Below are 13,581 nucleotides of genomic sequence, written 5' to 3'. Positions count from 1 at the left end.
TTTAAAAATAATATATTTATATTCATTATCTTAAAAATTTTATTCATATTTTTTTAAAAATTTATTTATCTAAAATATAAATTCTCATAAATTTATTTATCATCGTAATCTGACGATTTAAAACAACAACCTGCTTTGGTAAAAATATTTTCATAACATATGAGATATTATTGGGTTGATATTATTCCAATATATAATGTAATGTAATTTTATGTAAAAAGCTAGGTTGGTGCCATTCGATGAAATCCCTTGGTTATGGAGCCCCTTTATGGTAATTACAACTTTTGTTCTTATTACTATACCTTAATGCTCGCATCTTGGTTTGGTTAGCTTCTTTGTCACTAGTATATAAGTATAAGTTTATTTAACTTGCTTGAAATATGAATTAAAAGGCCCTAACATAAAATTGCATATTTTAGGGAGCGTGATTGGCTTGTCCGCACGAGCGGGGTGCCTCGCTTCCCGAGCATAATGATCATCATAATCCTGTGAATTCCCACTTAATTAACCAAATAAAATCAATCATCTTCACTATTCTATTCTATGTATTTCCCTCAATTTGCCATTCTTTATTATATACCTACTGCAACATACCAGAGTCGGTATGAATATTATACCATTTATTTATATAACTCAATTAACAAACACTGTATAGTAGTTTTTGTCCTTGCTTCAAGACTCGAGGTAGCTTGACCAATTTGAATGCTTTTACATTTGCCAAAGTTGAATCTACCTTCAATAAACTTCTAACTAGCTAGATAGTTTTAAACTTTTAATTTAATGTATACATACATAGCTTGACATATTTAGCTGTGTTTAATTATATATGGTGTTGGCATGTGGAAAACAGAAGATATAACACGGCACATGATATATAGTATAGATTTGTTGAAGAAGAACAAGGTAAAAACATTGGAGAGGACAGAATAAAAAGGATTAAATTATTAAGAAAAATAAGGAAGCTAAGAGAAGGAGTGAAGAGGGAAATAATAAGATAGTAGACCACATGATTGCAGCCAAACGGGCGTGGTCGCTTTGCAACTCCAACAAAGCTGCTTTTATCACATGGCCAACAATTTCAAACTCACCTTATTCCCATTTGCATTTCCATACACATAGTAAATACCAAATAAATCTTATATTTATTTCTACTTTTTTTTTTATTTTCCACATATAAGCTCACAATCACTTATTATTCTTCTTTATTCTTGAATATTCTATGCAATGTATATGTATATGTATAACACTCTAAATAATGTAATGGGCTTAGGGGATTGAATTAGGACAAATACATAGACAAAACATTGGTAGAATTGTTAGATCATGTGCCCTTGCCCAGATGCATCTCCCCAATTTTTAATATTTATCATGATTTTCCTTGGTATCCCTAATATTCTCTAATGTCTTCTCCTTGAAACAACAAATAATATTCTATTTATTTTCTCTCATATAATCCTCTAGATTCTCTTTGTTTTTTCCCCATCTTCTTCCAATAAGAAAGCTATAATACTATCTCAATTATTTTTCTATTTTTTTATTTTGTTACAGTGATACTTTTTCTTTTTCTTTTTTATATTTTTCCTGTCTAATAAAACAAATAAAAAGAGCCAAAACTTTGTTTGAGTTGTGTCACGCATTTATTCGGCAAATACATTTTTAGGCCTTTAAAGGCTACGTAGAAAATTACAGCACATTTCCAATAGTAGGTGAAAATGAAAAAAGTGTTGCATTTTCTTTCACCCCTCGTTTTCAATTTCATTGTCCTGAAATTTTCTGACTGTGGTCCAAACAACTCAGCAAGAAAAAAGTTACTATGGTATTACCACTTTACCAGCCTTCAAATTTGTCCTTTTTAGAAAAGAATTTGAGTGAGTTGGCTAAAGAGATCACTGATTATTCTCCTTCTTCTCATGATGGTAAACCATGATGAGTTTGTCTCTTTTATCAATGTTAATAAGAAAATCATTTTTACCTAGCTAGTAGTAGTGCGTGGTCTTGATCATACCATACTATAACCAAAATACATATAAATCATTATAATAATAATTACATTAAATTAAATTGAATAATATCCACAAAAGAAGTAAAATTGTTTTGGCATAGCAAAACATATTCATGAAGAATGTTGGTCATAATAATTTTCTATAGTCACTGGGACCAGAAACATTCTCTGTAGCTTCTGTCTCCTTGACCACCTTCATTTCCATTGCTACATTGTGTGTGGTTTAATTTGCTCTAATGAAAATTCCTTGCATCAATAATTAATCAAACACACCCTTTAATTTGCACTTTGCTGATTGCTCATTAGTGTTAATGTAGCTATATATGTATATATGGGACAAGTGTACCTTTTTAATGTTTCTAACTTTGGATAGAATGAATTTGTAGCAACCTTCATTGTCAGGTGAAGTGGTGGTTAACGTGGGAGTCTACATAATTAGCCACATTCAGTGTGTTGTGCACGTTTTTAACCAATTCCGAAGCAAAATGATGTTCAAGGCTAAGGCCAAATTCCCCATTTTCTGAATCAATTATTATTACTTCTTATCACTACTTATGAGTTTTTACTTACATAGCCGATTTCCAAGAATAGTGTTTGTTGTATCTACTATATTTTATGAAATGAAATAGTTTGCTTCATGTTTACGACAGAGCCAATCATATGAACAATAAGGCCTTAATTAATTAATTGAAAAACAACAAAATTCAATTTTTGTTTGAAGCTAATTAATTAACCAACAAAGGTGGTTGCTGATTGGTGATCTACTATGGACATTGCAAACAAGGAATAACTAACTGTTTTCTTTTCTTTTCTTTTCTTTTATTTTTCAAATCAAAACTTTGGACCAAAATGAACTTTATGATAAGGCATGCTAGTTTCAACATGGTGTTTTTTCTTGGGCCATATCACTGTCCTTAATTAAGGTAGGGGACCATGGATGAAAAACAGAAAGTTGCATTGTGTGATTTCAATGGAATGATATAGATATAGTTTTTAGAGACAAACAAGATTTTTCAAGTCTTAAACTATGCATGCTTGTGTTGTATCTGTCGGAATCAAGAAACAACATGGATATCCATTTTGCCTGCTAAAGTTGGTAGCATGCTATATGCTGTTTAATTTAGTTGGTGATGAAAGTGTGAAACTCCTAGAGAGATCTTGAGAATGAACAAGTCAAAAACTTATAAAGACCAATGATTTTTCAAAGGGATATATATTCTTTCTCAATTCGGATAAAAGTTGTAGAGAATACTATTGATGACAACAACTCAGTCTGATTATATTAGTGTGGCAATAATGTGATCATACAATATATAATCATCCATCAAATAGCATACAGTTCAAAATTGATTGTCAAAGTTAAAACACTATGAATAATAGGAAAAACTATGAAACTATATTATATCTTGATATGCAATTATGCATGCTTAAACACATGAGAAAATAAAATTGACCGTTAGGACTATATGTTCTTTAATGATTAAAAAGGTTAAAACACATTATAATATCTCCTTTCTTGCTGTGATATTTTTGTGGGTCTTGGAGCTTTAGGCTTTTGGGTAGGCATGGGACAGCCCAAAACCTGCATTGACTTAGTGAAATTGATTCAAGTTCATGAGGTGTGTGTGTTGGGGGGGTCCTTAGTTTTTGCACCAATTAATAGTTGCTGATGCAACTTTGGTCAACCTTAATTATTTTGCAAAGATGCAAATGTGTATGTTTTATAATTGCTTTTGATGTTATGATTTCTCCACAAACACCATCATAACTCATAAGGAGGCTCATATTTATTGCCTCCATGCTGGGGCCTTCCCCTGTGACCAAAAGAATCCTATCATTTTCACAATAAACCTTTTTGCATCACTTTAGTCCCTTCTTTTGCACTGTGAAGATCCAACCAAATATTCTGTATCATTTTCAGCCACTTTATTTATCTTGTCATTCTTACATATTCCTTCAAATCATCACTTGTAGTGTACACATTTTGACACTTTGACACTTTGACACTTTTGACATTAATTACATTAACTGCTACTACCACTTTTTTTTTGGTAGTATATACTAAACATATTTGAGGCCCAATATTTGTTTGGCCCAACTTTTAGCCAAAATCTTCATGTTGGGCCAATCAGAGATCAAGCCCACTATGAAAGCCAGTGGCTATGGACTAATGTTGCAGTTTAATTTATTTTATCCCAAGAAAGCCCATATCTGATTTTGTTTTGCTGGCATGACACGTGGCATAAAGGGTCAAACCAGAAGCAGACAGATCAGTATATATATAACTTGGTTAATGGTTATTATGCAGCTGATTCCGTCATTTTGGTCATGAAAGATTTCTCTTGTTATCAAGCATAGCATTATTATGAGCTTTTGGTGTTGGATTGTCACAGTTTACTCTTGAGGTCCATTCTTGATTTCTTGCTACAAAAATACAATATAAGAATTGACTTCTTTCAGGTACTTATTTTACTAGCTAGCTAGTGATTAATCATTCATTACATAAATGACATATACGTTTGCTTTTGAATTATACATATGATTTTTTTAGCCTTTGAGTTGAAATTTGAATCTTAGTCGTACTGCATAAGGATAGATATGCTTTTGAGACTTATCGTTTGTGATATATCAATGTTCCTTGACTATGTCACAAAAACAAAGAAGGAAGTGATTGGAGGCTTTATATTAATGTGTTGAAAAACTGTAAACCACTAAACCTCCTACCCCAGACAAAAATGTCAGCCGGACAAGATGGATTTCTAGGCCGATCGAAGGCGGAATGGACGCCGACTCGCGACGCGTACTTGGTGGAACTACTCAGAGAGCAGCACAAGAATGGAAGAACAGCTTACAATGAATTCAAGAATGAAGTGATTAAGGCTGTCACATGGGATTTCAACAAGAAGTTTTGCTTGAACTTGGAAGAGAATCAAATCAAGAATCGATACAATGTTATGAAGAAAGATTATGGTGTTGTCAAAACACTACTTAGTCACAAGGAATTTGCCTGGGATGAAACTAGGCACATGGTTGTGGCTGATGATAAAGTTTGGGACAGTTATATTATGGTAACTAACTAAGTATCTTCATTCTTCAAGGCATATGTAAGTTTATGTATCAAATTTTGGTGTTATGTTTTGTGTGCTACTTTTAGGTAAGATGTGAAGCTAGACCTTTTCGGCGCAAGAGCTTCCCTCTGTATAAACAGATGGCAATCATATTTGAAGGTGAAGCCACGATCAATTTATCTATGGTGTTTGTGGAATTCAATAACAAGTTATGGCTTGTTGAATGCAGGGGAAAGAGGCACTCCAAAAGCTCATTTTCCAAGTGGAGCAATAGCTACAGCAGAAGAAGGAAATAGCTACACAGAAACGGTCCGGTCTTCAGAACCATGTAATCTTCCAACACAAGTAATTGATGGCACGCTTGATTCTGATTCGATAATCCGGATCAACAACCTGCGAATCAAGAAGAACAAATTTGTCAGTCCAAGCGAATCATTTCGCAAGAAAAGAGCACACTGCAAATTTGGCGAAACTATAGAGAACGTCTTGTATGAGGTTTTTACAGCAGCTAAGTGCAAAGCCAAGCAGAGAAATGAAGCCAATGCAACAATGTATAAGAACTGCTTGGTGGAATTGCAGAAATTGGAGGAGTTGGATGAGTTTGAGTTTGCAAAGGCTGTTAATGCTCTTAAAGATGACAAGAACGCCATTGCTTTCATGACTATAAAAGGGCCTAGACGTTTAACTTGGTTAAGGTCTTTATGGCACTCAGAGCAGTAACATTGATAGTCAATTTGGCAGAATTAGACAATCATGTTTCAACAAAAAATTCTATTCTTCTGAGATTAATATTTACCTATGCATTCTTTATTCACTTGGGATCATATTTGCTATGACTAATTTATGATTTATGGGAAGAGACCACTTCTCTTTTTAAAGCACAAGTTATAACAACATGCAAAATCTTGGAACCAGGAACACTCTAGCATGGGGTCCCTTGCTTATTGGTTACTACTGACAGACAGTTAAGCTTCTTTTATAGTTTTATCAAAGCAAATCTAATTTCTTTCTAAAAAGTGCTACCTTCTAATGCTATTAATATAAGAAATTCAGTATTAGAAGGAAAATAAGGAAAAGTTGGCAATGGGGCGTAAGTGGCATAGTTCCGTTCTATAAATAGTAGAACCTGTGGCTAGTGTTTAGTGGTTAGTGGTTACTTAAGATAAAGGTTAGCAAAATCAAAAAGAATAGAAAGGATTTTTTTTTCTTTTTTCTTTTTGGCGGTAAAGACTATATTATTATTGGAGCTAACTCAGCTAAGAAACAGTGAAGTGAGTCAGCAAACAGAAACCAGAAATTTACCCAAGCAAGAAAAAAAACAGAAAAGCAAAGCAAAAATAAAGAACCAAAACACCACTCAACTTGATTCACACACAGAAAATAAAGTGAAATTCTGTGATCTGATCAAATCAAAGCTTTGATCTTTGCTGTTAAACTAAGCCAATCTTCCATCCCTCCCAATGGGTCGCCTTGTCCTCTTTCTCACTATCATCGTCTTCTTCGCATTCTCTTTCTTCTCAGGTAACAATACTCTTTCTTCTCATTCTTCATAACCCAAACAAAAAACACTCGGAAACTCGAACTAAAGATTTAAAAAAACCTATCTTTTTGCAGTGTAATAAGGCCTGTTTTCTTCAAAATTCGTTCTTTCTCTTTTTGCAGAGGTAGAATCAGCGCGGTTCAGGGTTATTAACAAGTGCCGCCACCCAATATGGCCGGGGCTTCTCTCCGGCGCCACCTCGCCGCCGCTACCGACCACCGGCTTCCTCCTCAACGCCGGAAGATCGAGGACAATCACCATCCCAAGGTCCTGGTCGGGTCGGATTTGGGCGAGGACACTCTGCGGCCAAGACTCCGACGGAAAGTTCTCGTGCGTCACCGCAGACTGCGGCTCCGGCAAGGTGGAGTGTGGTGGCGGGGGAGCAAAGCCGCCGGCAACATTAGCGGAGTTCACTCTCAACGGAGCTGACGGGCTTGACTTCTATGACGTGAGCTTGGTCGACGGTTACAACCTTCCGATGCTGATCGTGGCTCAGGGAGGGACGAGAGGAGGGTGCAGCGCCACCGGGTGCCTGGTGGACTTGAACGGTGCGTGTCCTTCAGATCTGAGAGTGGCGCGTGGGAATGGAACTAAAAGTGGTAGAGGTGGTGGGGTCGCGTGCAGAAGCGCGTGTGAGGCGTTTGGGGACCCAAGGTATTGTTGCAGTGAGGCTTACTCTACGCCTGACACGTGTGGCCCTTCGGCTTACTCGCTTTACTTCAAACACGCTTGCCCACGCGCGTATAGCTACGCGTATGATGACAAAACCAGCACTTACACGTGTGCTTCCGCTAATTACTTAATCATTTTCTGCCCTTTGCCTTACACCAGGTAATTTCTCTCAGTCAAAATTACTATTTTGACCATATAGTAGATAGTCATAGTGATAGTTATATTCATATATTAGTGTATATTGCTGTATATTAATATTATTATATTTCCTAAGATGCGTTAGTTGATAATTGTGAGTGAGGCAACTGGGCAATTCTTTATGTTTTTAGTGCATGATTGGTGTGGAAGCTTATTGAAGGTTGGATTATTTTTTGGTATTTTCTTTTTTCCAATGTTTCGTTGTCCATGTCGTAGATAATTGACTTCATGTTTTGTGGTCTAAAGTTGAGGGTCCATTCATGGATTGGTTGGGTGAGCTTTTTCCTTTGTGCTATGTTCTCGAATATACTAAATTAATCATCATATACTTAATTGGAATTTGGTAATTTGAATCATTTTTTCATAACAATTTAATTGGTTTACATGTTCAATAATTTTTCTTTGCAAGGTTGGAAGTTAGTCAGCTGTTTTTCTAATTACATTTATGATTTGATCTCTGAACCAATGTAAACAAACTAAAGTCTCTAAGTCTCTTTAATTATCTTAGTGAACAGAAGAAACAAACAAGTTATTCATAATTCCATATGCTTAGAAGTGGTCATGCTTCCTAAAAATTTTGTGGTGTTTTGGATTCTGATGATTCTTATCCTAACACCAAATCATAAAATGGAACCAAAAGGGTATGCACACTCAATATTTCACATACTTTAGACAGTTAGACGTGTCTTCTTCTAAGTAGTGCATAATGTGGCAAAATTGCCAGTGCATCCATAGCTAGTTTTCTTCTTGTATCTCCGGCCTTCGGCTTTTAAGTGTCATGTTTTGGATGGATCTAACATGTGCCATGTACTTTGTTTCGACTTGAACAGCCAAAAGGTGCTTGGAGCAAGAAAAGATGGCGTGCCGCTTCCTCTGGTAAACAAAACTATGATGTACTTATCAAGGCCACACTCTGGCAGTTCTTCATCCTCAGGTCCGACCCGAACACAGAGTATTGTAGCTTATGTTGTCGCCATCGCGGTGGCATTTTTCCTCTTCTGCCCTTGTTTACATGCCTTATGATGACTTCCCTTTTGCATGGACAATTCAGGCAGATAGTGAGGCTCAATCTTAATTCTAGCAACTGTAAGAGTTCTTCAATCTTCATGCTGTTTCGCTCCTCACTTTTTTTCCACATTAAAGTATCAAATGGCTGGTGCTGATTCCACTCAATCATGCAGGACTTGAAGGATATGATGTAGGAAACATTGTAAATTTCTTTTAACTTTTTTATGTCATATCGTTTCTTTGACGTTAACATTGCAATATCCTCTATTCCGATTTTTATGATGAGAGAGGCTTCAAGAGTTTCCAAGTAGTAGTACTCTGGAGTCTGGAGTCTGGAGTCAGATTTTGCAAGTTATGAGAGGCTCTATGGTACTTCAGACTTTATATAACTACAACAAAGGACTGTGTACATTGAAGTTTATGGATTGATGTTTTGTGCAGAGTTCTTCAATCAGTATTAAATTTAAAATTTATACGATAGAAACGCTTGAAGCCAATGGATTTGCATGAGTATCATTGTTACAAGTTTCCACCAATGCCCATACTCGAGGAATGGGAAATAATGTTTGCGTTACTTTTTGGGTATGGGAGCAATGGACTTATCATGTTGCACGGGTCTTGTTGCTAGTCTTAAAGTGTGGCCCATTCTTTGGTCCGAAAAGCATGGCCCCATTAGTATATATCTAATGGATCATAGATAAATGAGTAAATGACTTAAAAAAACACAACTTTTGGGGAGAGAATATATTAAAAAATTATATACCAGAAAATCACCAAAAAAATATTAAAAACTAAAAGCAACAGCTAAATTAGTCATCTGTATAAAATACATGTTGAAATATAAAATATATATTAAAAATGAGTTAAATAATATATTTATATACAAATACATAGTGGTTAATTTGGTAGTTGATTTTTTTTTTTTAAATTAAGAGTGAGAGATTTAAACCCAAGACCTCAAGGTGAGGATGAAACGACTATTGAATTATAGCTCGATGGCAGCTGATTTTTTGTTTGCACGTAATAATTTTGTAAAACCAAATTAACTACAAAAATCCATAAATTGTACCCTTGTTAAATCGATCGTGGCACAAGCAAAACATTTTGTTCGAAAGTTTTATTCAGCCCAATGATATTTTTTATTTCATTGTTAAAAAAAATCATTATCAAGAGATAGTATTTCTTGTGGTTATACTAATAGAACCCATGGGGAGGGAAAGGGATGAGTTAGGGTATAACTTGTTCCAAAAAAGGAGATAGTATTTCTTTAGACTAATATAATGTTATGCAATAATGAACTTAATTTTAATATATTATTATGAAAATTTGAATAAAGGTTGACTGTGCTACATTACATTAATTGACTAAATATTTTGTTCTCTGATTGAGACTGATTCCTTCATTCCAAAAGGGATACATACTAATAACATAAGGACTTTATAAACTCATATTCTTATAACATCCCTCGCTCGCTTTATAATATTCTTATGACTATTCCATCCTATCGCTAATTATGTGCAATTTTTAAAGAATCGCTTATTTCTTACTCCTTTCTAGTTTCATCTATACGGAAAGATGAATGACCAAATCTTCACCCTTTCATATTTAACAAGAAACATTATTCTATTATCATAATACAAGTTTAATTATCATTCTACATGATAATATATTAATATTCATGGATCTTATCAGTCTTTGGGCACGAAAGAAGGAGAAAAATGTATATATAGAATTGCAAAGAGTCGTGAAAGAAGAACAAGAGATTTGGATCAAGTTAAGTGCATAAAGGACAAGGATAGAGAGGTGTTGGCTCAAGAGGAGAAGATTAATAAAAGGTGGAAGAGCTACATCTACGAGTTATTCAATGAGGGACAGAAGACTCTTTCGAGCCTTGGTCGGTTATGCACAAGGGAAGAAGATCAAAACTTTGACTACTATCGAAGGATTCGAGACTTCGAGGTAAAAGAGGCTCTAAAGCAGATGAAAAATAGCAAGGTAGTAGGACCTGATAATATCCCGATTGAGATTTGGAAGGGTCTTGGAGAAAAAGGCATCAACTGGTTAACCAAGCTTTTTAATGAGATTTTAAGGTCAAAGAAGATGCCTGATGAGTGGAGAAAGAGCACCTTGATACCTATCTACAAGAATAATGGGGATATACAAAGTTGCGAAAACTATAGAGGGATCAAGCTTATGAGTCATACCATGAAGTTATGGGAAAGGGTGATAGAACGGAGGTTGAGAAAAGAGACACAAGTAACAAAGAACCAATTTGGATTTATGCCAGACAGGTCTACCACTAAAGCGATATACCTATTAAGAAGGATGATGGAGAGGTATCGTAGTGATAAAAGGGATCTACATATGGTGTTTATTGATTTGGAAAAAGCGTATGATAGAGTACCAAGGGATGTCTTATGAAAGGTTTTAGAAAAGAGGAGAGTAAGGATCGCATAGATTCGTGCAATTAAAGGCATGTATAATGGGGTCACAACTAGTGTGAAGACTCAAGGTGGTGTGACAGAGGAATTTCCTATTGGTATAGGATTATACCAGGGATCATCCTTAAGTCCATACATTTTCACATTAGTCTTGGAAGTACTCATAGAGCACATCCAAGAGCCTGTGCATGGTGCATGCTTTTTGCCGATGATATCGTCCTTATGGGAGAGTCAAGGGAAGACCTAAATAAGAAGTTGGAGTTATGGAGAGAAGCTCTAAAAGTGTATGGTCTGCGCATAAGCCGTAGCAAGACGGAATATATGGAATGTAAGTTCAGTCTGAGAAGGGAAAATCCTAATATAGAGGTGAAGATTGGAGAAAACATCCTACGAAAAGTTAAAAGTTTTAAGTATCTTGGGTGCATCATACAGGATAATGGAGAGATTGAACAGGATGTAAATCATAGGATCCAAGCAGGTTGGTCAAAATGGCGGTGTGCATCTGGTTTTATATGCGACAAAAAAGTGCCTTTAAAACTTAAAGGTAAATTCTATCGCACCGCTATAAGATCGGCTATGCTTTATGATACGGAGTGTTGGGCGGCTAAAGAAGAACACGAACATAAGATAAGTATGACAGAGATGAAGATGTTGAGATGGATGAGTGGTCATACGCGATTGGATAAAATAAGGAACGAAGATATAAGGGAGAGAGTTGGAGTAGCACCAATTGTGGAAAAGATGGTTAAATCGCGTCTCAAGTGGTTTGGACATGTGAGAAGAAGACCGATAGAACATCCAGTCAGGAAGGTGAATGAGATGGAAGATGGACAAGGGGTGAAAGGCAAAGGAAGACCTAAGAAGACCATCTATGAGGTAGTCAAATGAGATCTACATGTAAACAGTCTCTCTGTAAACATGATATATGACAGAGTACAATAGCATCGTTTGATTCATGTAGCCAATCCCACTTAGTGGGACAAGACTTTGTTGTTGTTGTTTGTTGATCTTACCTCATTGTATTATAGTGTATTCCAACTTAACCAAAATTATCTCGTGAATGACATCAATTGAACGATGTGCAATTTGAAACATTGTAAATAATATTGAACATTTGAGTAGCAATTTAATTGGAGTTAATACTTAAATTGGTTCTTTAAATTTGTTTTTAAATTTTAAATTAGTTATTAAAATTTTAATTGTCTCAATTTATATCATAAATTTTTATTCTATAATTTTTGTTAACCTCTCTAATAATTTTTGTTTAACACCATGCTGATATGATATACTAACATAAACAGTCAGCATCACGTGTCAAAATAATATTCAACTATATGAAATAAAAAAATGATATATTTATTAGTGACACGTGATATATTAACATAAACAATAGTATCATATATTATAATACTATTTATCCACATGCCAATTATCACATTATTTAAGAGGACAATTTGAATATTATCTCATTCAATTGCTTCCATGATAATTTTAGGTTCTTTAATAGACCGTGTTATAATGTCTAACTAATTTTTGCAAGCTTCCACATTATTCTTCATGAGATGCCTCAATCCATTTTAATACAAAACGAACCGTTATTTTCTACAGACTTTACGACGATAATATTCTTTGAGAAAAAAAAAAGTTAACACAACAAAGTGGGGGCTCTTTTTAAAATCTTGAACGTGAAAAAACCTTAAAAAGTTACAACCATTACTTGACTTTTTGGTAAAAATGGGCCATAAATTCATTATTCTTTGTCCGAGATAGGACACTACTTAACCAGCCTTATATTCGTGCGTTTTTAAAAACTTCATCATGATTCTACCATGTAAGTTGTAAATCTCCTATTACTATGTGGAAACAATAATGCACAAATCAAAACCCCACTTGTTTTTGTTTAAAAAAAATTGAATACTATACTGAATTATCACTTGTTTATGGAAATCCGAGCTTATAACCGAAATGAATTTGGTGACTCTGAGTTATAACTTAATTAAATAGCTTTTTTTTCTTTATCATAAATTAAACTATTCATTGAATATAGTAGTCAAGATCGTACCAAAAATATGTGAGAATGTCCATACAAAAGATACTCAGACAAAGTTTTAAAAAATGTATAATTTATATAGCATGATTTGATTCCTATAGAACATACCTTAAAAAAATGGGGAATGAAGAACACAGAGCTTTTAGAGAATAAAGATTTTATCTTCAAATTTGATCCTAGAACTTAATCTTTGATAAGAGATATGGAAGACAACTTATATAATAATAACACTTGATAGCTAAGCTATATAGCTCAATGTTGTGATTATTTGACCTGGAAAACGGCAATGATGGTCGTTAAAATCGTTTATAAACTCAAAATGAATGCAAAATAAAATTGAGTTGAGTCATTATGAGTAACCGATATAGTATGATAATAATAAAAAAAATTAGTACATGAATTCGAAGAAATTTTTTCAAAAATAAAAGTACACAAAGACCTCCCACAAGTATGATAGTAATAATATTGATTATAAATCAAATATAACGTCAGTATCAATTAAAAAAAAAAATAAAGACTTGGCTAATGAGTGAGAAGTTAACAAATATATCTATCCTATATATATAATTATATATAACTGCTAGGGGTATTCGCGGTGCGGT

The 13,581-nt window shown here is 34.5% G+C and overlaps 2 protein-coding genes across 8 annotated transcripts; both read left to right on the top strand.

Annotated features, from left to right (window-relative positions):
* On the top strand, positions 4,291 to 6,397 carry LOC107628759 (uncharacterized protein At2g29880-like). Of its 3 annotated transcripts, none has more exons than XM_021118019.1 (4): positions 4,291 to 4,462; positions 4,732 to 5,070; positions 5,157 to 5,229; positions 5,300 to 6,397. In XM_021118019.1, exons 2-4 carry the CDS (start codon positions 4,738 to 4,740, stop codon positions 5,788 to 5,790), a joined length of 897 nt encoding a protein of 298 aa, XP_020973678.1. In that variant the 5' UTR covers positions 4,291 to 4,462; positions 4,732 to 4,737; the 3' UTR covers positions 5,791 to 6,397. The 3 variants fall into 3 exon arrangements, with proteins under 3 accessions (XP_020973678.1, XP_020973677.1, XP_016186841.1); XM_021118018.1 differs by having other exon boundaries at positions 4,667 to 5,070; XM_016331355.2 differs by having other exon boundaries at positions 4,664 to 5,070.
* LOC107628760 (thaumatin-like protein 1b) lies at positions 6,302 to 8,985 on the top strand. 5 transcript variants are annotated; one of them, XM_021118017.1, is made up of 5 exons: positions 6,302 to 6,591; positions 6,733 to 7,441; positions 8,311 to 8,414; positions 8,532 to 8,566; positions 8,662 to 8,985. In XM_021118017.1, exons 1-4 carry the CDS (start codon positions 6,531 to 6,533, stop codon positions 8,537 to 8,539), a joined length of 882 nt encoding a protein of 293 aa, XP_020973676.1. In that variant the 5' UTR covers positions 6,302 to 6,530; the 3' UTR covers positions 8,540 to 8,566; positions 8,662 to 8,985. The 5 variants fall into 5 exon arrangements, 3 of the variants coding, with proteins under 3 accessions (XP_020973676.1, XP_016186844.1, XP_016186843.1); XM_016331358.2 differs by having other exon boundaries at positions 8,532 to 8,586; positions 8,617 to 8,985; XR_001617854.2 differs by having other exon boundaries at positions 8,311 to 8,566.

Source organism: Arachis ipaensis, chromosome B03, assembly GCF_000816755.2.
Source record: "Arachis ipaensis cultivar K30076 chromosome B03, Araip1.1, whole genome shotgun sequence".
NCBI classification, from domain to species: domain Eukaryota; kingdom Viridiplantae; phylum Streptophyta; class Magnoliopsida; order Fabales; family Fabaceae; genus Arachis; species Arachis ipaensis.
Note: the sequence above shows the minus strand (reverse complement) of the source record. Positions and strands in the feature narration are given on the sequence as shown.